The following is a 26271-nucleotide window of genomic DNA, read 5'->3' on the forward strand; positions in this document are numbered from 1 at the left end:
CACCCCTAGTGACTCTTCGTGATTTCCCAATACGATTAGTCTGGGTGTTCCGATGTCCCAGTCAGTTTGTGCACAATTGAGATGGGTTGTGGAGGTTGTTCTCTCACTGGGTGTATATTACCCATTTGATGATTATCAATGCTAGGTTGTTTTACATTTACTGGTTGAGAGGGTTTCTTTCTCTGTTTCCTTTGTTGCTTGTGAGGAGTTGAATCTTATTCTGTGGCCGTACTTCTCCCCCTCTTCCTTTGAACAGGGGGTTGAGTAGTTTTTGTTGGTACCTCCACTCTTTCGGGCGCATTTTTAGCAGGATTGTAGGATTTGGTAACACCTTTATAGTCAGTAAATGAATCTAGTAGGTTATTTGCAATGTGTTGCAAATTAATTATTTTCCGAACTTGAAGTTCAGTTTCTTGAGTATGTGGATCAGAGGAGGAAATGCCTTGGGCATTCCAATCGATTTCGGGGCATTCTTTTTGGTACTTGATGTCTCCCCCTAATCCCGGGAAATGGTCCTCATTGAAGATGCAGTCAGCATGACGGGCTGTGAACAGATCCCCTGTGAGGGTTCAAGGTACTTGATTATCGACAGTGATTTGTACCCCACATAGATCCCCAATTTTCTGTGTGGGCCCATGGATGTACGCTGCGGTGGTGAGATTGGCACATATGTGGCTGATAACCCACAAGTGTAGGGGATCGCAACAACTTTCGAGGGTAGAGTATTCAACCCAAATTTATTGAGTCGACACAAGGGGAGCCAAAGAATATTCTTAAGTATTACCAGTTGAGTTGTCAATTCAACCACACCTAGATAACTTAGTATCTGCAGCAAAGTATTTAGTAGCAAAGTAGTATGATAATAAAGGTAACAGTGGCAAAAGTAAAGATAACAGTTTTGTAGTAGTTGTAATAATAGCAACGGAAAAGTAAATAAGCGAAACACAAGATGTGAAAAGCTCGTAGGCATTGGATCAGTGATGGATAATTATGTCAGATGCGATTCCTCATGTAATAGCTATAACATAGGGTGACACAGAACTAGCTCCAGTTCATCAATGTAATGTAGGCATGTATTCATACGTGCTTATGGAAAAGCACTTGCATGACATCTTTTGTCCTACCCTCCCGTGGCAGCGGGGTACTAGTGGAAACTAAGGGATATTAAAGCCTCATTTTAATAGAGAACGGGAACAAAGCATTAGCACATAGTGAATACATGAACTCCTCAAACTATGGTCATCACCAAGAAGTATCCCGATTATTGTCACTTCGGGGTTGTCGGGTCATAACACATAATAGGTGACTATAGACTTGCAAGATAGGATCAAGAACTCACATATATTCATGAAAACATAATAGGTTCAGATCTAAAATCATGGCACTCGGGCCCTAGTGACAAGCATTAAGCATAGCAAAGTCATAGGAACATCAATCTCAGAACATAGTGGATACTAGGGATCAAACCCTAACAAAACTAACTTGATTACATGGTAAATCTCATCCAACCCATCATCGTCCAGCAAGCCTATGATGGAATTACTCACGCACGGCGGTGAGCATCATGAAATTGGTGATGGAGGATGGTTGATGATGACGACGACGACGAATCCCCCTCCCCGGAGCCCCGAACGGACTCCAGATCATTCCTCCCGAGAGAGATTAGGGCTTGGCGTCGGCTCTGTATCGTAAAACGCGATGAAACTTTCTCTCCGTTTTTTCTCTCTGCGAAACGGAATATATGGAGTTGAAGTTGAGGTCGATGGAGCATCAGGGGGCCCACGAGACAGGGGGCGCGCCCAGGGGGGAGGGTGCGCCCCCACCCTTGTGGACAGGGTGTGGGCCCCCTTGCCTTGATTCTTTCGCCAATATTTTTTATATTCTCCAAAACTTATCGAGTTGAGGGCGGTGGAGCATCAGGGGGCCCACGAGACAGGGGGCACGCCCAGGGGGAAGGGTGCGCCCCCCACCCTCGTGGACAGGGTGTGGGCCCCCTTGCCTTGATTCTTTCGCCAATATTTTTTATATTTTCCAAAACTTATCTCCGTGGATTTTCAGGTCATTCCGAGAACTTTTGTTTTCTGCACATTAAACAACATCATGGTAGTTCTGCTGAAAACAGCGTCAGTCTGGGTTAGTTTCATTCAAATCATGCAAGTTAGTGTCCAAAACAAGGGCAAAAGTGTTTGGAAAAGTAGATACGTTGGATTCGTATCAACCCCCCAAGCTTAAACCTTTGCTTGTCCTCAAGCAATTCAGTTGATAAACTGAAAGTGATAAAGAAAAACTTTTACAAACTCTATTTGCTCTTGTTGTTGTAAACATGTAAAGCCATCATTCAGGGTTTCAGCAAGTATTATGAACTAACCATACTCACAATAACACTTAGGTCTCACAATTACTCATATCAATGGCATAATCAGCTAGCGAGCAATAATAATAAAACTCGGATGACAACACTTTCTCAAAACAATCATAATATGATATAACAAAATGGTATCTTGCTAGCCCTTTCTGAGACCGCAAAACATAAATGCAGAGCACCTTTAAAGATTAAGGACTGACTAGACATTGTAATTCATGGTAAAAGAGATCCAGTCAAGTCATACCCAATATAAACCAATAGTAATGAATGCAAATGATAGTGTGCTCTCCAGCGGGTGCTTTTTAATAAGAAGGTGATGACTCAACATAAAAGTAAATAGATAGGCCCTTCGCAGAGGGAAGCAGGGATTTGTAGAGGTGCCAGAGCTCGATTTTAAAATAGAGAGGAATAACATTTTGAGCGGCATACTTTCACTATCAACGCAACAACTATGAGATGGCTGTATCTTCCATACTACATGCATTATAGGCAGTTCCCAAACAGAATGGTAAAAGTTTATACTCCCCCACCACCAACAAGCATCAATCCATGGCTTGCTCGAAACAACGAGTACCTCCAACTAACAACAACCCTGGGGGAGTTTTGTTTAATTATATTGATTGGCTTTGATCTTTTTGGATCATGGGACTGGGCATCCCGGTTACCGGCCCTTTCTCGTGAATGAGGAGCGGAGTCCACTCCTCTTGAGAATAACCCACCTAGCATGGAAGATATAGGCAGCCCTAGTTGAAACATGAGCTGCTCGAGCATACAAAACAGAATTTCATTTGAAGGTTTGGAGGTTGGCACATACAAATTTACTTGGAACGACAGGTAGATACCGCATATAGGAAGGTATGGTGGACTCATATGGAATAACTTTGGGGTTTAAGGAGTTCGGATGCACAAGCAGTATTTCCGCTTAGTACAGGTGAAGGCTAGCAAAAGACTGGGAAGCGACCAACTAAGAGAGCGACAACAGTCATGAACATGCATTAAAATTAATTCACACCGAGTACACGCATGAGTAGGATATAATCTACCATGAACATAAATATCATGAAGGCTATGTTGATTTGTTTCAACTACATGCGTGAACATGTGCCAAGTCGAGTCACTCAATTCATTCAAAGGAGGATACCATCCCATCATACCACATCACAATCATTTTAATAGCATGTTGGCACGCAAGGTAAACCATTATAACTCATAGCTAATCAAGCATGGCACAAGCAACTATAATCTCTAAATGTCATTGCAAATATGTTTACTTCATAATAAGCTGAATCAGGAACGATGAACTCATCATATTTACAAAAACAAGAGAGGTCGAGTTCATACCAGCTTTTCTCATCTCAATCAGTCCATCATATATCGTCATTATTGCCTTTCACTTGCACGACCGAACAATGTGTATAATAATAATAGTGCACGTGCATTGGATTAAGCTGGAATCTGCAAGCATTCAACTCAAGAGAGAAGATAAAATAATATGAGCTCTAAGTTAAATAAACAATCATGCATATGAGAGCCACTAAACATTTTCAATATGGTCTTCTACTCTTGACCCCCAAAGGAAAGAAAATAAAATAAAACTATTTACACGGGAAAGCTCCCAACAAGTAAAAGAAGAACGAGAAATCTTTTTGGGTTTTCATTTTAATTTCTACTACAAGCATGGAAATTAAACTAACTATTTTTTTTGGTTTTTCTTAAGGTTTATCAAACACATAAGAAGAAAACTAGAAAAAGAAAATTAAACTAGCATGGATAATACAATGAAAGAGTGTGAGCACCGACAACTAGAATAGTGTGTGAACATGAATGTAAAGTCGGTGAGAAATACGTACTCCCCCAAGCTTAGGCTTTTGGCCTAAGTTGGTCTACTGCCAAGGACCGCGACTACTCTCCCCGGTGTACTGAGGGGTGTAATCAGGATACCACTGGCTGGCCACCTCCTCCGGATCCCACTGGTAAGATGATGCACAATAAGGGTCTAGTGAAGGTTCCGGCTCAGGCTCAGGTTCTGGAGTGGATGCTTGGCCTCGATGAGCGTACACCGCTCCCGGCGTGACAAGAAAATTATCTACAGTCAAATCAAACAACAGAGGTGCAGGCAGAATAATAGTCTCATTGTGTTTCTTATTAAATCTCAGGTTATACAGAAGCATCTTATCTTCGTTGTCAACAATAAACTCATGCGCTACCATGCTCCTGTAATCTAAAATGTAAGGAGGCAATATTGTCTCCTCTTTCTCATGGTGCCTAATAGGTATCTCAAAATGTCTAGCAAGACGTGCATCATAGATACCTCCAAAGATGGGGCCTTTTGTACGATTCAGGCTTAGCCATTTAACAATAACGACACCCATACTAAAACTATTATCACCAAACAAGGCATGGTGAAGAATAATAATATCAGGAACATTGAAGTTTCCACTATTTCCACGACCAATTAAGCATCTACTAGCAAATATGGCAAAGTAGCGTAAAACAGGAAAGTGTATGCTAGAGATTCTCGCATCAGAACCCTTCTTTGGATCCCCTACAGTGATAGTGTTAACAAAGCCATCCACATCTTTACGATGTGGTTCCTCTAATTTTCCCTCAAAGGTATCCTACATACCGCGCAAAAATTACGTAAATGCATTTCCCTGAATTCATTATATAAATGAAATGATACTAAAGGCGGTGACTTCTTAGGATAATAATAATTTTTTTGCACGAAAGTATTGGTGAGTAAGAGATACTGATCAATCCGGTCGTGGAGGAAATCGATGAGGCCTGCATTCTCGATCAAAGAATAAAAGTCTTCATAAATTCCAGCTTCTCTGAAGAAATGGTCACAGGGCCATTCACACGGCCGTACTTCCGCTATGCGAGGAAGATTATACTTGGCCTTTTCCTTCTCTTTAGCTTGTTTCTCCTGGGAGCCTTGGCTAGAAGAGCCGCTCAAAAATCTCCTTAACATTTTCTGAAAATTTCTAAAATTTAGTAACTTCAAAATAAAAGTGAATAAAACTAAACAAGATTGGTAGCAACTACTCCTACAAGTGCCTAGAGCCTATATCATGCACTAGAATTACTTGGGACCTCATAAATTTAACATGAAAGATCAAGAACATGGTCACTTATGCAACAAAAAATTGCAATGAATAAAGCACTAGAACAAAAACTAATTGGACCAATGGAGGAGTCACATATCAAGCAACAATCTCCCAAAGCAGTTTTGTGAATGGAGCTTTGAGCAAGGAGATCGAAAATCACAGCAAAATGAGCTAGAACTCGTGCTTGAGCTGGATGGGGATTTTTTTGGGAAGAAGATGGAGTGTGTGGGTGCAGAAATAAGTGGAGGGGGCCACCATGGGCCCATGAGACAGGGGGGCGCGCCCATGGGGTGTGGGCGCGCCCTCCACCCTCGTGGCCTGGTGCTTGCCCCTCCTGCAATGTTTTCAGTGCCTAAAATCTTCAAATATTCCATAAAAAAATCATACTAGATTTGTAGGGCATTTGGAGCACTTTTATTTTCGAGATATTTTTTTATTGCATGGATAATTCAGAAAACAGATAGATGATACTCTTTTTGCTTTAATTATTTTAAATAACAGAAAGTAAAAAGAGGGTACAAAAGGTTGTGCCTTCTAGTTTCATCCATCTCATGATCATCAAAATGAATCCACTAACAAAGTTGATCAAGTCTTGTTAACAAACTCATTCCGAATAACACGGGGCCGGAGAAATTTCGAATAACACTAAGTTACCTCAACGGGGATATGAACATCCCCAATAATAAGAATATCATACTTTTTCTTGACAGTAGGAAGAGGAAATTCAAAACCTCCAATAATGATAGTTGGAATTTTTTCAATAGAATTGATGCTATGAACTTGAGGTTGTTTGCTCGGAAAGTGTACCGTATGCTCATTACCATTAACATGAAAAGTGACATTGCCTTTGTTGCAATCAATAACAACCCCTGCAGTATTCAAAAATGGTCTACCAAGGATAATCGACATACTATCGTCCTCGGGAATATCAAGAATAACAAAGTCCGTTAAGATAGTGACATTTGCAACCACAACAGGCACATCCTCACAAATACCGACAGGTATGGCAGTTGATTTATCAGCCATTTGCAAAGATATTTCAGTAGGTGTCAACTTATTCAATTCAACTCTATGATATAAAGATAGAGGCATAACACTAACACCAGCTCCAAGATCACACAAAGCAGTTTTAACATAATTTCTTTTAATGGAGCATGGTATAGTTGGTACCCCTGGATCTCCAAGTTTCTTTGGTATTCCACCCTTAAAAGTGTAATTAGCAAGCATGGTGGAAATTTCAGCTTCCGGTATCTTCCTTTTATTTGTAATGATATCCTTCATATATTTAGCATAAGGGTTTACTTTAAGCATATCAGTTCAGCGCATACGTAAGGAGATAGGTCTAATCATTTCAGCAAAGCGCTCAAAATCCTCATCATCCTTTGTCTTGGATGGTTTAGGAGGAAAGGGCATGGGTTTCTGAACCCATGGTTCTCTTTCTCTACCGTGCTTCCTAGCAACAAAATCTCTTTTATCATAACGTTGATTCTTTGATTGTGGGTTATCAAGATCAACACCAGGTTCAATCTCTACATCATTATTATTGCTAGATTGAGCATCAACATGAACATTATCATTAACATTATCACTAGGTTCATGTTCATCACCTGATTGTGTTTCATCATCAGAAATAGAAATATCATTGGGATTCTTAGGTGTGTCTACATCAGGTTCACTAGAAGCATGTAAAGTCCTATTGTTTTTCTTTTTCTTCTTTTTAGAAGAACTAGGTGCCTCTAAACTATTTCTCTGAGAATCTTGCTCGATTCTCTTAGGGTGGCCTTCAGGATACAAAGGTTCCTGAGTCATTCTACCAGTTCTAGTAGCCACTCTAACAACAAAGTCATGTTTATTATTTAATTCATCGAGCAAATCACTTTGAGCTTTAAGTACTTGCTCAGCTTGAGTGGTAACCGTAGAAGCATATTTGCTAATGAGTTTAAGTTCACCTTTAACTCTAGCCATATAATCACTCAAGCGTCCTATCTCGAAAGCATTATTCTTTAATTCTCTACCAACATAAGCATTAAAACTTTCTTGTCTAGCCATAAAGTCATCAAATTCATCTAAGCATGGGCTATGAAATTTAGTAGACGGGATTTCAACTTTATCATATCTACAGAGAGAATTTACCTTTACTACCTGTGTCGGGTTATCAAGACAATGTGTTTCTTCAACATGCGGTATATTAAGACCATGTATTTCTTCAATAGGAGGTAAATTCTTAACATCTTCAGCTTTAATACCTTTTTCTTTCATAGATTTCTTTGCCTCTTGCATATCTTCAGATCTGAGAAATAAAACACCCCTCTTCTTCGGAGTAGGTTTAGGTATAGGCTCAGGAGTTGGCTCAATTGGCTCAGGAATTGCCTCAGGAATTGGCTCAGGAAGAGTCCAATTATTTTCATTAGTCAACATATTATTCCATAGTAATTCAGCTTCGTTGACTGTTCTTTCCCTGAAAACACAACCAACACAACTATCCAAGTAGTCCTTTGAAGCATCGGTTAGTCCATTATAAAAGATATCAAGTATTTCATTTTTCTTAAGAGGATGATCAGGCAAAGCATTAAGTAATCGGAGAAGCCTCCCCCAAGCTTGCGGGAGACTCTCATCTTTGATTTGCACAAAATTATAAATTGCCCGCAAGGCAGCTTGTTTCTTATGAGCAGGGAAATATTTAGCAGAGAAGTAATAAATCATATCCTGGGGACTACGCACACAACCAGGATCAAGAGAATTAAACCAAGTCTTAGCATCACCCTTTAATGAGAACGGAAATATCTTAAGGATATAATAATAGCGAGACTTCTCATCATTAGTAAACAGGGTGGCTATATCATTTAACTTGGTAAGATGTGCCACAACAGTTTCAGATTCAAGGCCATAAAAAGGATCAGATTCAACCAAAGTAACTATTTCAAGATCAATAGAGAATTCATAATCCTTATCAGTAACACAAATAGGTGAAGTAGCAAAAGCAGGGTCAGGTTTCATTCTAGCATTAAGAGATTGCTGCTTCCATTTAGCTAATAACTTCTTAAGATCATATCTATCTTTGCAAGCAAAGATAGCTCTAGCAGCTTCCTCATCCATAACATAACCCTCAGGAACAACAGGTAATTCATAATCAGGGGGAGAACTTTCATCATCACTATCATCAATAATAACATCTTCAATAATTTCATTCTCTCTAACCCTAGCAAGTTGTTCGTCAAGAAATTCACCTAATGGCAAATTGGTATCACGCACAGAAGTAGTTTCATCATAAGTATCATGCATAGCAAAGTGGCATCATCAATAACATGCGACATATCATAATTCATAGCAGTAGCAGGTTTAGGTGTCGCAAGCTTACTCAAAACATAAGGAGAATCTAGTGCAGAGCTAGATGGCAGTTCCTTACCTCCCCTCGTAGTTGAGGGAAAAGTCTTGGTTCTTTCGTCTTTCAAGTTCCTCATAGTGATCAACAGATATAAATCCTAAGTGACTCAAAGAATAGAGCTATGCTCCCCAGCAACGGCGTCATAAATTAGTCTTGATAACCCACAAGTGTACGGGATCGCAACAACTTTCGAGGGTAGAGTATTCAACCCAAATTTATTGATTCGACACAAGGGGAGCCAAAGAATATTCTTAAGTATTAGCAGTTGAGTTGTCAATTCAACCACACCTGGATAACTTAGTATCTGCAACAAAGTATTTAGTAGCAAAGTAGTATGATAATAAAGGTAACAGTGGCAAAAGTAAAGATAACAGTTTTGTAGTAGTTGTAATAATAGCAACGGAAAAGTAAATAAGCGAAACACAAGATGTGGAAAGCTCGTAGGCATTGGATCAGTGATGGATAATTATGTCGGATGCGATTCCTCATGTAATAGCTATAACACAGGGTGACACAGAACTAGCTCCAGTTCATCAATGTAATATAGGCATGTATTCTGAATATAGTCATACATGCTTATGGAAAAGAACTTGCATGGCATCTTTTGTCCTACCCTCCTGTGGCAGCGGGGTCCTAGTGGAAACTAAGGGATATTAATGCCTCCTTTTAATAGAGAACCGAAACAAAGCATTAGCACATAGTGAATACATGAACTCCTCAAAGGACGGTCATCACCGAGAAGTATCCCGATTATTGTCACTTTGGGGTTGTCAGATCATAACACATAATAGGTGACTATAGACTTGCAAGATAGGATCAAGAACTCACATATATTCATGAAAACATAATAGGTTCAGATCTGAAATCATGGCACTCGGGCCCTAGTGACAAGCATTAAGCATAGCAAAGTCATAGCAACATCAATCTCAGAACATAGTGGATACTAGGGATCAAACCGTAACAAAACTAACTTGATTACATGGTAAATCTCATCCAACCCATCACCGTCCAGCAAGCCTACGATGGAATTACTCACGCACGGCGGTGAGCATCATGAAATTGGTGATAAAGGATGGTTGATGATGACGACTGCTATGTCTTGAGCTTGCATTGGTTTTCCTCGAAGAGGAGAGAGTGATGCAGCAGAGTAGCGTAAGTATTTCCCTCAGTTTTTGAGAACCAAGGTATCAATCCAGTAGGAGGATCCTCAAAAGTCCCACGCACCTACACAAACAAACTGAGAACTCGCAACCAATGCAATAAAGGGGTTGTCAATCCCTTCACGACCACTTGCGAAAGTGAGATCTAATAAAGATAGTAAGATAAGATAAATATAATTTTGGTATTTTATAATATAGATGCAAAAAGTAAATATGCAAATAAAAGTAGATTGAAAGCAAATATGATAAGAGATAGACTCGGGGGCCATAGGTTTCACTAGAGGCTTCTCTCAAGATAGCATAAGTATTACGGTGGGTGAACAAATTACTATCGAGAAATTGATAGAACAACAAATAATTATGAGATTATCTAGGCATGATCATGTATATAGGCATCACATCCATAACAAGTAGACCAACTCCTGCTTGCATCTACTACTATTACTCCACACATGGACCGACTCCTGCCTGCATCTAGAGTATTAAGTTCATAAGAACAGAGTAACATATTAAGCAAGATGACATGATGTAGAGGGATAAACTTGCCAAGCCGATTAATTGGCCAGTTAGACCGATTAATCGGTTGTTAGGCCGATTAATCGCTGCCGACCCATTAACTTCTGGGCAAACGCAACCTAATTTTTTTTCCTGTAATCGCTCCCATCCCCCTCTCGCTCCTCAATAGCTAGGGATCAACCAAACAGTAGCATATTTTGGTACATTACGTAGTTGAGAGCATGATAGTATGGTATAATACATAAAAAACTAGATATATGTTGGCAATTACTATTTAATCTACTGATTAATGGTCGACCGATTAATCCAGTTAATAGGCCGATTCACCGATTAATCACTAGTCCCAAGCTAACCGAGCAGCTACCAATTACCGATTTCTTGAACAACGAGAGGGATAAACTCAAGCAATATGATATAAACCCCATCTTGTTATCCTCTATGGCAACAATACAATATGTGCCTTGCAACCCTTTCTGTCACTGGGTAAGGACAGCGCAAGATTGAACCCAAAGCTAAGCACTTCTCCCATGGCAAGAAAGATCAATCTAGTAGGCCAAACCAAACTGATAATTCAAAGAGACTTGCAAAGATAACTCAATCATACATAAAAAAATTCAGAGAAGATTCAAATATTATTCATAGATAAACTTGATCATAAACCCACAATTCATCGGAACTCGACAAACACACCACAAAAAGAGTTTACATTGAATAGATCTCCACAAGAGAGGGGGAGAACATTGTATTGAGATCCAAAAAGAGAGAAGAAGCCATCTAGCTAATAACTATGGACCCGTAGGTCTATGGTAAACTACTCACAACTCATCGGAGGGGCAAGGATGTTGATGTAGAAGCCCTTCGTGGTCGATTCCCCCTCCGGCAGAACGCCGGCGAAGGCTCCAAGATGGGATCTCACGGATACAGAAGGTTACGATGGTGTAAATTGTGTTTCGTCCTCCTCCTGGATGTTTTCGGGGTACGTAGGTATATATAGGAGGAAGAAGTACGTCGGTGGCCGCCCGAGGGGCCCACGAGACAGGGGGGTGCCCTCCTATCTCGTGGGAGCCTCGGCTGCTTCTTGACTTGCACTCCAAGTCCTCTGGATCACGTTCGTTCCAAAAATCACGCTCCTGAAGGTTTCATTTCGTTTGGACTCTGTTTGATATTCCTTTTCTTCGAAATACTGAAATAGGTAAAAAAACAGCAATATGGGTTGGGCCTCCGGTTAGTAGGTTAGTCTCAAAAATGATATAAATGTGTAAAATAAAGCCCATAAACATCCAGAAGGGGTAATATAATAGCATGGAACAATCAAAAATTATAGATACGTTGGAGACGTATCAAGCATCCCCAAGCTTAATTCCTGCTCGTCCTCGAGTAGGTAAATGATAAAAAAGAAAATTTTGATGTGGAATGCTACCTAGCATAATTCTCAATGTAATTTTCTTTATTGTGGCATGAATGTTCAGATCCAAATGATACAAAATAAAAGTTCATATTGACATAAGAAATAGTAATACTTCAAGCATACTAATCAAAGTAATCACGTCTTCTCAAAATAACATGGCCAAAGAAAGTTATCCCTACAAAATCATATAGTCTGGCTGTTGCTCTATCTTCATCACACAAAGTATTTAATCATGCACAACCCTGATGACAAGCCAAGCAATTGTTTCATACTTTAATAATCTCAAACTCTTCCAAATTCCACGCAATACATGAGCGTGAGCCATGGACATAGCACTAAATATGGAATAGAATGGTGGTTGTGGAGAAGACAAAAAAGGAGAAGATAGTCTCACATCAACTAGGCGTATCAACGGGCTATGGAGATGCCCATTAATAGATATCAATGTGAGTGAGTAGGGATTGCCATGCAAGGGATGCACTAGAGCTATAAATATATGAAAGCTCAACAAAAGAAACTAAGTGGGTGTGCATCCAACTCGCTTGCTCACGAAGACCTAGGGCATTTTGAGGAAGCCCATCATTGGAATATACAAGCCAAGTTCTATAATGAAAAATTCCCACTAGTATATGAAAGTGACAACATATGAGACTCTCTATCATGAAGATCATGGTGCTATTTTGAAGCACAAGTGTGGAAAAAGAGATAGTAGCATTGTCCCTTCTCTCTTTTTCTCTCATTTTTTTCTTTGGCGTCTCTTTTTTTTTCTTTCTTTTTGGTCTTTTTTTTCTTTTTGTAAAGTCCGAAGTCTCATCCCGACTTGTGGGGGAATCATAGTCTTCATCATCCTTTCCTCACTAGGACAATGCTCTAATAATGAAGATCATCACACTTTTATGGATTTACAACTCAAAGCTAGAACAAGATATGACTCTATATGAATGGCTCCGGCGGTGTACCACGATATGCAATGAATCAAGAGTGACATATATGAAAATTATGAAGGTGGCCTTGCCACAAATACAATGTCAACTACATGATCATGCAAAGAGCAATATGACAAAAGTAATGTGTGTCATATGAACGGAACGATGGAAAGTTGCATGGCGATATATCTTGGAATGGCTATGGAAATGCCATAATAGTTAGGTATGGTGGCTGTTTTGAGGAAGGTATATGGTGGGTGTATGGTACCGGCAAAAGTTGCGCGGCACAAGAAAGGCTAGCAATGGTGGAGGGGTGAAAGGGTGCGTATAATCCATGGACTCAACATTAGTCAAAAGAACTCATGTACTTATTGCAAAAATTTAGAAGTCATCAAAAACCAAAGCACTACGTGCATGCTCCTAGGGGGATAGATTGGTAGGAAAATACCATCGCTCGTCCCCGACCGCCACTCATAAGGAAGACACTCAATAAATAAAATTGTGCTCCAACTTCATCACAAAGCGGTTCACCATACGTGCATGCTACGGGAATCACAAACTTCAACACAAGCATTCTTTAAATTCATAATCACCCAACTAGCATGACTTTAATATCACTACCTCCATATCTCAAAACAATTATCAAGCATCAAATTGATCATAGCATCCAATTCACTTTCTATGATAGTTTTTATTATACCCAACTTGGATGCTCATCATTATAGGACCAACTTTAAAACCATAGCAAATACCATGCTGTTCTAAAAGACTCTCAAAATAATATAAGTGAAGCATGAGAGACTAATAATTTCTTCAAAATTAAGACACCACCGTGCTCTAAAATATATAAGTGAAGCACTAGAGCAAAAACTATCAAGCTCAAAAGATATAAGTGAAGCACATAGAGTATTCTAGCAAATTCTAATCAAAAAGGCTTCTCCCAAAAGGTGTGTACATCAAGGATGATTGTGGTAAACTAAAAAGCAAATACTAATATAATACACGACGTTCCAAGCAAAACACATATCATGTGGCGAATAAAAATATAGCTCCAAGTAAAGTTACCAATGAACGAAGACGAAAGAGGGGATGCCTTCCCGGGGCATCCCCAAGCTTAGGCTTTTGGCTATCCTTGAATATCTTGGGGTTCTATGGGCATCCCAAAGCTTAGGATCTTGCCACCCTTTATTCCATAGTCCATAAAAGCTTTACCCAAAACTTGAAAACTTCACAACACAAAACTCAACAGGAAATCTTATAAGCTCCGTTAGTGAAAGAAAACAAAACCACCACATAAGTTACTGTAATGAACTCATTCTTTATTTATTTTGGTGTTAAACCTACTGTATTCCAACTTCTCTATGGTTTATAAACTATTTTACTAGCCATAGATGCATCAAAATAAGCAAACAACACACGAAAAACAGAATCTGTCAAAAACAGAATAGTCTGTAGTAATCTGTAACTAACGCAAACTTCTAAAACTCTAAAAATACTACGAAAATAGGAAGTCCTGGACAATTTGTTTATTAAACAGAAGAAAAAAGAATCAACGCAAAAACACGTTCCTGTGATTTAACAAAATTATATTTGTGCGCGCAAAGTTTCCGTTTTTCAGCAGAATCAAATCAACTATCATCGTAGGTTATCCTATAGGTTCTAATTGGCACAACCACTAATTAAAAGATAAAAACACATCTAAACAGAAGGTAGATGCAAGATTTATTAAATAACAGCAAGGAAAAATATTGGGTTGACTCCCAACAAGCGCTTTTCTTTAAAGCCTTTTAGCTAGGAATTGATGATTTTAATGATGCTCACATGAAAGACAAGAATTGAAGCGCATAGAGAGCATCATGAAACACATGACAAACACATCTAAGTCTAACATACTTCCTATGCATAGGCATCTTGTAAGCAAACAAATTATCAAGGCAAGCAAAAACTAGCATATGCAAGGAAGAACAAAGTGATGATAACAATCTCAACATGAAGAGAGGTAATTTAGTAATATGAAAATTTCTACAACCATATTTTCCTCTCTCATAATAATTACATGTCGGATCATGAGCAAATTCAACAAAATAACTACCACATAAAATATTTTCAACACGATCCACATGCATGCGAAGTTGACACTCTTCCAGGATAGTGGGATTAACATTGACTAAAGTCATGACTTCTCCAAACCCACTTTTATCAAAAATATCATAAGACTGAACATACTCCAAATATGTGGGATCTAAAGTTGACATTCTTCCAAACCCACTTTCAGTATTATTGCAAACACTATTATCAATCTCATATTCATCATGGGGCTTAAATAAATTTTCAAGATCATAAGAAGAATCACCCCAATCATGATCATGACAACAAGTAGTAGACATAGCAAAACTAGCATCCCCAAGCTTAGGGTTTTGCATATTATTAGCACAATTGACATCAAGATAATTTATAGTAAAATCATTGCAATCATGCTTTTTATTCAAGGAGCCATCGTGAATCTCTTCATAAATTTCTTCATCACAATTTTCAGATTCACAAATTTCAAGCAAAACTTCATAAAGATAATCTAGTGCACAAAACTCACTAGCAATGTGTTCATCATAATTGGATCTCTTAAAAATATTAGCAAGCGGATGAGGATCCATAGGTCTTAGGTTCTCTGTTTCGCAATAAATAAACATCTATTCCAACAAAACGAGCAAACGAAAGGGCAAGCAAAAGAGAGAAGAGAAGATTGGGAAAGAGAGGGCGAATAAAACGACAAGGGTGAAGTGGGGGAGAGGAAAACGAGAGGCAAGTGGCAAATAATGTAAATGCGAGAGAGATGGGTTTGTGATGGATACTTCGTATGTCTTGACTTGAGCGAAGACCTCCCCAGCAACGGCGCCAGAAATCCTTCTTGTTACGTCTTGAGCTTGCGTTGGTTTTCCTCGAAGAGGAGAGGGTGATGCAGCAGAGTAGCGTAAGTATTTCTCTCAGTTTTTGAGAACCAAGGTATCAATCCAGTAGGAGGCTCCTCAAAAGTCCCACGCACCTACACAAACAAACTGAGAACTCGCAACCAACGCAATAAAGAGGTTGTCAATCCCTTCATGGCCACTTGCGAAAGTGAGATCTAATAAAGATAGTAAGATAAGATAAATATATTTTTGGTATTTTATAATATATATGCAAAAAGTAAATATGCAAATAAAAGTAGATTGAAAGCAAATATGATAAGAGATAGACCCGGGGGCCATAGGTTTCACTAGAGGCTTCTCTCAAGATAGCATAAGTATTACGGTGGGTGAACAAATTACTGTCGAGCAATTGATAGAACAACGAATAATTATGAGATTATCTAGGCATGATCATGTATATAGGCATCACGTCCGTAACAATTAGACCGACTCCTGCCTGCATCTACTACTATTACTCCACACATCGACCGACTCCTGCCTGCATCTAGAGTATTAAGTTCATAAGAACAGAGTAATGCATTAAGCAAGATGACATGATGTAGAGGGATAAACTCAAGCAATATGATATAAACCCCATCTTGTTATCCTCGATGGCAACAATACAATACGTGCCTTGCAACCCTTTCTGTCACTAGGCAAGGACACCGCAAGATTGAACCCAAAGCTAAGCACTTCTCCCATGGCAAGAAAGATCAATCTAGTAGGCAAAACCAAACTGATAATTCGAAGAGACTTGCAAAGATAACTCAATCATACATAACAGAATTCAGAGAAGATTCAAATATTATTCATAGATAAACTTGATCATAAACCCACAATTCATCGGAACTCGACAAACACACCGCAAAAAGAGTTTACATCGAATAGATCTCCACAAGAGAGGGGGGGAACATTGTATTGAGATCCAAAAAGAGAGAAGAAGCCATCTAGCTAATAATTATGGACCCATAGGTCTGTGGTAAACTACTCACAACTCATCGAAGGGGCAAGGATGTTGATGTAGAAGCCCTCCATGTTCGATTCCCCCTCCGGCAGAACGCCGGCGAAGGCTCCAAGATGGGATCTCGCGGATACAGAAGGTTACGGTGGTGGAAATTGTGTTTCGTCCTCCTCCTGGATGTTTTCGGGGTACGTAGGTATATATAGGAGGAAGAAGTATGTCGGTGGCCGCCCGAGGGGCCCACAAGACAGGGGGGCGCGCCCTAAAGGGGGGCGCCCTCCTATCTTGTGGGAGCCTCGGCTGCTTGTTGACTTGCACTCCAAGTACTCTGGATCACATTCGTTCCAAAAATCACGCTCCCGAAGGTTTCATTCCGTTTGGACTCCGTTTGATATTCCTTTTCTTCGAAATAATGAATTAGGCAAAAAAAAACCCAACAATATGGGCTGGGCCTCCGGTTAGTAGGTTAGTCCCAAGAATGATATAAATGTGTAAAATAAAGCCCATAAACATCCAAAAGGGGTAATATAATAGCATGGAACAATAAAAAATTATAGATACGTTGGAGACGTATCAACGACAGCGACCAATCCCCCTCTCCGAAGCCCCGAGCGGACTCCAGATCAGCCCTCCCGAGAGAGATTAGGACTTGGTGGCGGCTCCGTATCGTAAAACGCGACTCCGATTTTTTTCTCCGCGAAACGGAATATATGGAGTTGGAGTTGAGGTCGTTGGAGCATCAGGGGGCCCACGAGACAGGGGCGCACCCAGGGGGGAGGGCGTGTGCCCCACCCTCGTGGACACGGTGTGGGCCCCCTGGCCTTGATTCTTTCGCCAGTATTTTTTATATTTTCCAAAACTTATCTCCGTGGATTTTCAGGTCATTCTGAGAACTTTTGTTTTTTGCACATTAAACAACATCATGGTAGTTCTGCTGAAAACAACATCAGTCCGGGTTAGTTTCATTCAAATCATGCAAGTTAGAGTCCAAAACAAGGGCAAAAGTGTTTGGAAAAGTAGATACATTGGAGACGTATCAGTGGCGCATCCGAATTTACGCAGATGGGAAATATTTGGTAGGTTTCCACATACTAATTGCAGAGGGGAAGTGTTGTGATATGCAGTTGGTCGCAATTGGATTAAGTCAGCAACGTGTAAAACTGCGTGACCCCAACAAGAAGTTGGTAAATTGCAATTCATTAGTAAGGGTTGTGCAATGAGCTTAATTCTCTTAATAAGAGATTCAGCCAATCCATTTTGAGTGTGGACATATGGGACTGAGTGCTGAACTTCAATGCCTAATGCCATGCAATAATCATTGAAATCATGTGAAGAGAATTCAACAGCGTTGTCCATTCGAATTGATTTAATTTGATTCTCAGGATAATGAGCTTGCAATTTGATAACTTGTCTCATTATTTTGGCAAATGCATGGTTTCGTGTAGATAGTAAACACACGTGAGACCATCGTGTAGATGCATCTATTAGAATCGTGAAATACCTAAAAGGTCCAGAAATGGTTGGATCGGACCACAAATATCGCCTTGAATTCGTTCAAGGAATTGTAGTGGTTCTGCTTGAATTTTAAAATATGAGGGTCTTAAAATGAGTTTCCCAGTAGCACATCCAGCGCACATAAAATCCGAAGATTGTGGGAATTTAGCTTCATTTAAGTCATGACCATCGGAATTGTAGATAATTTTTCTCATCATCCCTATACCAGGATGACCAAGGTGATCATGCCAAGTTTGGAATGCATTTACATTCTAAAAAATTACCTTATACGCAACATGCTCTACGGGTTTTATGTACGTGTAGTACAATCCTTATGATAAAGAGGGAATTTTCTCAAATATATGTTTTCCATATCCGTTGTCTTTGGTAAAGAGGAGATATTCCTCTTTGTTATCTTCATAAGTTTCAACGTGGAAACCATTTTTGCGGATATCTCTATAACCTATAAGGGTCCGAGTTGAATCGGGATACAATAAAGCATCCTCAATTACAATTTGTGTACCCATAGGGAGGGTAAATATGGCACGTCCTTTCCCAACAATTACCGCATCGTGTCCAACGATTGTTAAAATATCTCCATTCAATTTTGTAAGAGTTTGGAAATACTCTATTTCCCTAAGTATAGAGTTTGTGGTGCCACTGTCCACAAGGCACATTTCCTCCTCCATTGGATTGACCCCCGTAGAAATCTATATATTAAAATGTGGAGTTTTCAGTTTAATGAAAAACACTTTATTGGATATATAGAATACATACAAATTTTATTGATATCAAAGTGCTGATACAATATATATATATATATATATATATATATATATATATATATATATATATATTGTGTTTTTACAATATAGAATGATGACAACAACAATAATAATACGTTTTTATTACAACAATCCGCTGGATGTAAAAAATAAAATATCTAAATGGAGTCAATTGACTAGTCAAAGTCCCCAAACATGGCGGCGGCGTATTCGGTCATCATATTCTCCGTGTCCATGGAGTCCTATGATCGATGGAATTCCTTGTTGTTACTTGGTGCTCCTTGAACATCTTGCGAACAACCAGCTTCCTTATTGTTACCAGGTTGAAGATTGAAGTGAGCTTCATATCTTGCTCCTTGGGCAGGCCGTTACGTCCCATGGATTGCAGGTAGAGGTTTACGAGATGTCTTAGGGTGCGGCATTTTTTGGTGACATGCTTGTAGCATCCACATTTTTGGCAAAGTTTAGTTTTATCAAACTTATTCTTTGTTATGCCCTTCCCCTTGTCTGAATTTTGTGGCTTGTTCTTCTTGTCGTGGTTGCTCTTACCCTTAAAGTTCTTGTTTTGGCCTTTGAAAGAACCATTGAACTTGGTGTTTTTCTGAAAATTTGCATGTACTTCAGGCAGAGGAGCGGCCCCAACTGGGCGTTGATTACTATTCTTTAGCAGAAGTTCATCGTGTTTCTCAGCCTGGAGGAGCACATGTATAATTTTATAGTAAACTGTATAATTGCGGGCATGGTATTGTTGCTGTAGGATCCTGTCAGTCGGGAGCATAGTGGATAGAATCTTTTCTATCTTATCTCCTTCTGTAGGCTCCTTCTCGCAAAACCACAACTTTGAACAATTTTTATGAACCTCATGATTATAAGCTCCGATCGATTTGAAATCTTGGAGTCTTAAATGGGTCCACTCATGACTAGCTTTAGGAAGTATAACTGCCTTTTGCTGTTCATATCTAGTCTTAAGTGATTGCCACATATTGCTTGGGGATTCCTCCATCAAATATTCAGATTCTAGATGTGGATGGATATGGTGCCTTATTATGTATAAAGCAGCATATTGTTGCTGTTCGGTTAATTGTGCAATTCCCTCTTGGGGAGGGTCTGCAGGAAATATGAGTGCATCTGCAATTTCATGAGATGAAAGACTAATTTTAACATCCATAGCCCATGTAGGATAGTTGTGTCTGTCGAGCGAAAGCTCTTCAATTCTTTGACGGTCATTTTGTCCTACAAGATTGAGAACCAAATATTTGATCAATTTACTTGTATGTAAATTAAAATCTTCATGGCCATGTTGTAATAAATTTTGCAATTGTTATGAATTCAAGTAAATACTTGAACTATATTTAGTTTATAATAATAATTATTATTTTTGCATATTAATTCTAATCGAATTAAGTCTACTTCGTGCTACATAGGCATTTTTCGGACTTAATTGATGGCGAATTAATATTTGAGTTGCAAAAATAAATGATTTTCAATTGCAAAATAATATTATTGTACCATTTGTACATGTTATAGGGATTGCGAATTGCAAACACATTGAACATATAATTATTTATAGACATAATATGGTATAAACATCAATACACAATTTAATTGAGTACAATCTATAATTACACCGAGATACAAGGTCTAAAACACGATAAGTACTTAATTACATCACTAATAGTTGAACCTATCTGCGAATTCCCAAATTTACGGGGCTAAAACATGACAAGCACTAAATTAGTACTAGTAGTTGGACTAATGCACGAAATTCCGATAATATAAGGCTTTTTCTGCAATCTAGCCTATCGCCCGTTGGTTTTTTTTCTTGCTGGTTATTGCAACGTGGGCCACAACCCACGAGGCCTTTCGGCCCAGGCCCATGGCGGCGCCGCTGAAGGAGCGGATAAGGGGGACTGGGAGGTGGGGCGGTTGGGGTCAATCCCCCCCATTCCACTGCCACCTCCACGGGATCCCGCCGGCCGCCGCCGATGGCGCCCAGCGCCGGCGATCTTCAGGAGGAGGACGTCCCCCCCGCAGCGTAGCCGGGGAGGTGGAGGCTTGCAGGGGCCCAGGAGCCGGAGCGGAGGCCGGGGTGGTGCTGCTCCAACGCCGCCGCGAAACGATGAAGGATCCGTCGAGCCACGGGTGGCGGCGTTCACGGGCTTGCTGGGGCGGAGGCGGCGGAGATGCTGGGGCCGTGGAAGACAACGCCTCATCCTCGATCTTCATGCCGGTGGCAATGTTGAGGTCGGGGACGGTAGCGCCGGGTTCGTTGGTCTCCGCCGGTGTGCTTGGCTCCTGCTTCACAACGGAGTTGAGCCACTGCTCCTCCTCTTCGTTCGGCGTCACCTCCCACTCCATCATGGCGGGCACGGGGCCATAGCCCGGAGGGGCGAAGTGCTCCTCGTCTTCGTCAGCGGGCGTCGGTGTAGGGAGGTCCGGGTAGGCGAGCGGCTCGTCGATGACCTCCGGTTCCGGTGGTGGAGTGGCCGGCGGTGGAGGGCACGACCCGTACCCGTGCACGGGGCAGAAATCGCGGGCAGGGCAAGGGACGAATCCGTGCACCAGGCAAAAGGCCATGCCTGCGTCCATGCCATTGCCGAAGAAGATCCCCGGCGGTGGCGGGGCCTGGGCGGCGTCGAAGAACTCCTCCTCGCCCAGGAACGGGGCTGCAGCCTCGGCAGGAGCCCAGTCCATTGGCGGAGCGACGAAGGCCGGCATCAGGGGTGCCTGGTAGGCGTGGTGGACGGCGGCAGATGGGTTGCTTGGTCCTGCCTACTCTGCGGCAGCGGGGCCAGGGTGATCATGACGACCATGGCGACCACGGCGATCACGGCGGCCGTTGCCTGGGCCCCAATGGCGAGGAACACCAGCACTGTGGCGTCTGGCAGATCGACGGATCTCCCGTCCAATGAATCGAACAAGGGCAGAGGCGATTCTGTGCAGGTTCACCCCTGCCATCTTACGTTCTCTCTCGTCCTGTTCATGCTCTGTTTTTCTTGTCGGAATTGCTCTCGCCGGGGAGCAGTGCTGATAACGTGTAAGAATTCGTGAGAAACTTGTGTTTATTGATTCTGGGCAAAGTCCTATTTATACAAGGATTTGGGGCGCCTCCGGAGAGGCGTCCATTTACAATAGGCGCCTGTGGTGCGAGAAGACGCCCGTACGGACATTTACGTCTGTACGGCGCTTTGGACACACGTACGACTCTTAGCGCTAATGACGTCGCTTTATTCTTAACAGATTTCATGCACTCCTTTCACCTCACCACACATGCCACATCATCAAAGGTCCGCTCAAAATGCATGAAATAAGTTTTCCGTTAAGTTATCCCACTTATATTCAAAATGTTCTCTGACTACACAATAATCAAATACAATATATAATTTTTATTTTTAGCTTTAGTTCATATATTATTAATTCAACTATGGAAGCTTCATACAATCAAATCAGTGAAATATATTGCAATCGATTCCTGCAGCAACGTGCGGGGTATTTTCTAGTTCCAGAAGAGGCGGGGTGAGCATGGACCTACTTTATCGCATGGTTTAGAAAGAGAGATATGAAGGACTAGAAATAAGATGAATGTTGACTTCATGGAGGGAGCAAACAGACCTATTGACCCTCTGCAAGTAGCAAAACTTATTTCAGAGATTGGTTATGAAGTTGCCCATAAAAACCTGCTTCTTGAAGTTCAGGTCAGTCATCAAATAGATCTCTTTGACATACCACATCTTTTTATCTTTGCGCTCTAAATGTTGTAACATGAATGTGTGTATGATGTCCGTAGCTAAAGTTTGAGTTTCCAAATAACGCTCCATTGGCCAAAGCAGTGATTAAAGGTATCATTCAGAAAAGCGTGTGGTCACATATGCACCAACTCAAAATGAAATATTACAATGAGGTTAAAAGTCTTACCGATGAGTAAGCCTTGCAGTTGAAGCCATTGATTATTATAGATAAAGTTTGGAAAGATCTAGTGAACAGTGGAAGGATGAACACTACCAGATAATTCGTGCTTAATCTAACAGATTCAATTTTTATTATACCATATCGTCAAAACTAAATTCCATATGCTCACATACTTGCATATGCTCACATTATGCTGTTCATTCCTGGACGTTGAGATTCCCACCAATCAATGTATACATAGTCGTATTTGATCTTTGTCCTCACTTTATAAACAATGCCGAGGCCCACTGCACTATCGAATTGAATGAGCCATGTTTGCGATTCATCGGTACGGTCCTTTTTTCTTATCAGAACCAAACCATGTAGCCACGTTAGCAGGACCCGACATTTCATTTCCGAACTCAGCATTTTCTCACAGATGATGTGTCAATTTGCATCATACTGGGTAAATTGAAAAAACATTCACATCGTACTGTCTGTTTTAAAAACAAGAATCAGTTCATTGCCGTTTTCATCTTTTTGACAACATTTAGGTTCGTACACATTCTGAATTTCATGGAACAGACGAGGGCAGTGACAAATTACAACATCACCAAATAGATAAAAAAAGAGTGATATTTTTTCCTTAGTGATCAGCGCAGGTACCCACCTCTTAATCCATTCAGGGGCTTGGGTATCTCGCTTCACGGCCGATTCCCCTGAATCAATACGGCCATCGTCTTTGATGCCCACCGGATTCTGCATCTCCACCCCGCTGGCGTCCACCCCAGCTACTGAGAAATCTGCCTCCCCTACATCTTGCGCGCGATCAACCTCTGCAACTTTGCCCAGATCCATGGCTTCATCAAAGATTGTGATCCTACAATTACGGTTCTAAGCAATCAACGTAAGACCCCCAATTTTGTGAAAGCAGCCTGACAGTTTCGATCGCGAGCCGGCAAGAGGACCATACCTGCAGACCGGATCCACTAGGTAGCCACCTTGTTGGACGCGTAATCGATTTTCGTCAGCTGCTCCATTGCACTGAATTTGTCTTCGCTGAACCTCTCACCACATGCCGCTGAAATGCTGTACCCCCATGAACTGTATCTCGAGCAGGCAGACATACAAGGTTCGATGCATGAAGTAAAACACAAGACCCATTAGCGCATTTACGGTAGCAACGCTACTTTTGGACCATGGTCTTTCTTACGAGGTAGGTGTTGTTCCACCGGTCCCGATTACAAGCAACCACGAGGCTTGTCCATCGCCCTCCAACTGGGCTCCCAGTCATACGTACACACATTGTATAGCGCCCAAGCGCTGATTATTAGGGTTCGCTCCAATATTCATTAAATGCAGTGGCACGAATCCACATGCTGTACTCAGTGCTCCATATACTATGACCATATGCCGGTATGAGCCATATGGCTGCTCTCCAACAATAAAGCAAACTGAAGAGATGTGAAACTCCACCAAACTATTGGCTCTAGATGCTACATTGCAGTTTATCACAGTAAGGTAAGTACTTCAGCTTCCTACATGCAAATTATCATATTTTTTCATAAGTAAATGGCCTATGGAAATAAAGTTTATCATGTCATGTTTGATGTACTAGTGTAATGAGCAAAACCAGAAACCTACAACTGTTGAATTTTTTGAAGCAACCCACACCAGAAAGAAGGATGGGGTCAAGATAGAGACTGCAACAACGACACTCGTAAGCGTTCTGCAATTTTTAGATTTCACTTGTAATGTGCCACCCAAACTATTATTTTCTAACATCGTACCAACAATGCTTCAATCATGTTGTGGAAGGAAATGAAGGAAAAGCAAAATGCAACTTCAGCAAAAGGTGAAGAGCCAAAAACAGATGTGCAAATTCTTGCAGAGGTTCTCAAGGACGTTACCAAGCATAGCACGTTCCTTGCAAGCATGGGAGTGTCATCTGCCTCCAGATTGAACAGAGGCTTGTAACTCAGGAGCTAGCTACGGGATCAATAACCGACATGTATCAACAAGAGTTGAATGCAAGAATAGTAGCGCAGCAATAGGAAATCGAAGAGATGAAAACAAATAAGAAAGATGGAATTGCAGCTTTAAGAAGGAACAAGAGGAGAAATCTATTTCTATGAAAAAGAAGTAATCAGAACTGGAAGGAGCTTTTGGTTTTCTCTTAAGGAAGATGCGCGGCGGCTCTGATAACATCATGTCGCAACTCACTTAGGGGGGCTCTAACAACATCATGTCGCAACCCTAATGATGGTCTTCTTTGTCCGGAAACTTTGGTCGTCCCTTATGATATTTTCTAATGTGTGGTAGTCTATCTGTTTTCTTTCATGTCGTGTGTGATACTTCCTCAGTTGGCTAATCATTATTATAATTGTGTCAATCATGTCTATTTTTAGTGTTAACAAAATTCATTCCATTCTCATTTTTGAAATTTTTACTAATTTTAAAGCTCAAGTTTAAATTTAAATTTGGTTGCTAGTTGTAACATTGAACAAACTATGACAGTAATAGTGACGAAAATGTCTGCCGTCACTAGCTTCCGGATCCACACGTAAGCAACCACGTCAGCATCTTGTGGGCCCACATGTCAGGATCTTTGACTGGTCAAATTCGATTGTTACTGAGAGCCACCGTCAGCGGTAAAACCTCAGCCGAGCCCAGCTGTAAGGTGCCATGTTAGCATATTATTAGCTCGTAGGTCAGAAATGTTGACTGGTGAAACTTGGTGGGTCGGTTGTTAGTGATGTATGTATTTTCACCGAAAACTATGATGAGGGACGAGCAAGTCATATATAGTGACGATTCTAGTGACATTTTTTGGCCATAGCAGAGCTTCGGCGACGGATTTGGGTTCATCACCTAAGACATGATCTTGCGTGATGGAGGAAGTGGTACCGTCAAGATTTTATTTTTTGTGACAATGCTTCGGTGATGGTGTAGGTGACGACCGGATAAATTCACCAGGGTATTTTCCGTGACGAAACACAGTTTTACGTGACACAAGTGAAATGCCACAAAATAGAGCCAAAATTGTATTGTTCTAAGCAGATTTACAAAATGTTGTAAATGTTGTTTGGAAAAAAACTTTGCATGGTGTCATCATGCATGTGATCACTAGAATATGTGGTTAAAAGTTCAATGTGTTACACAAAAGTTATGAGATATGTTAACGACCTATCGATGTCAGGGGAGATTCGTAGGTTCGAAGGAGGGGAAGTGTCCGATGTGTGAGGGGGCTAGGTAGTGTTGCTATTTTTGTGACCTAAAAATCTTGCATACTTCTAATGCAGACAAATCAAACCTGCATATCCAATTTTTG

At 40.8% G+C, this 26271-nt stretch overlaps 1 protein-coding gene across 1 annotated transcript; it reads left to right on the forward strand.

Moving 5' to 3' along the window:
• Window positions 1–509: 509 nt before the first annotated feature.
• On the forward strand, window positions 510–25315 carry LOC119279522. The gene is made up of 6 exons (XM_037560741.1): window positions 510–591; window positions 20851–21995; window positions 22293–22339; window positions 22531–24461; window positions 24559–24660; window positions 24759–25315. The coding sequence occupies exons 1-4, from the start codon at window positions 510–512 to the stop codon at window positions 22550–22552; spliced, it is 1296 nt and encodes a 431-aa protein (XP_037416638.1). The 3' UTR covers window positions 22553–24461; window positions 24559–24660; window positions 24759–25315.
• Window positions 25316–26271: the final 956 nt, after the last annotated feature.

Source organism: Triticum dicoccoides, chromosome 3B (genome assembly GCF_002162155.2).
Source record: "Triticum dicoccoides isolate Atlit2015 ecotype Zavitan chromosome 3B, WEW_v2.0, whole genome shotgun sequence".
In the NCBI taxonomy this organism is placed as follows: Eukaryota; Viridiplantae; Streptophyta; class Magnoliopsida; order Poales; family Poaceae; genus Triticum; species Triticum dicoccoides.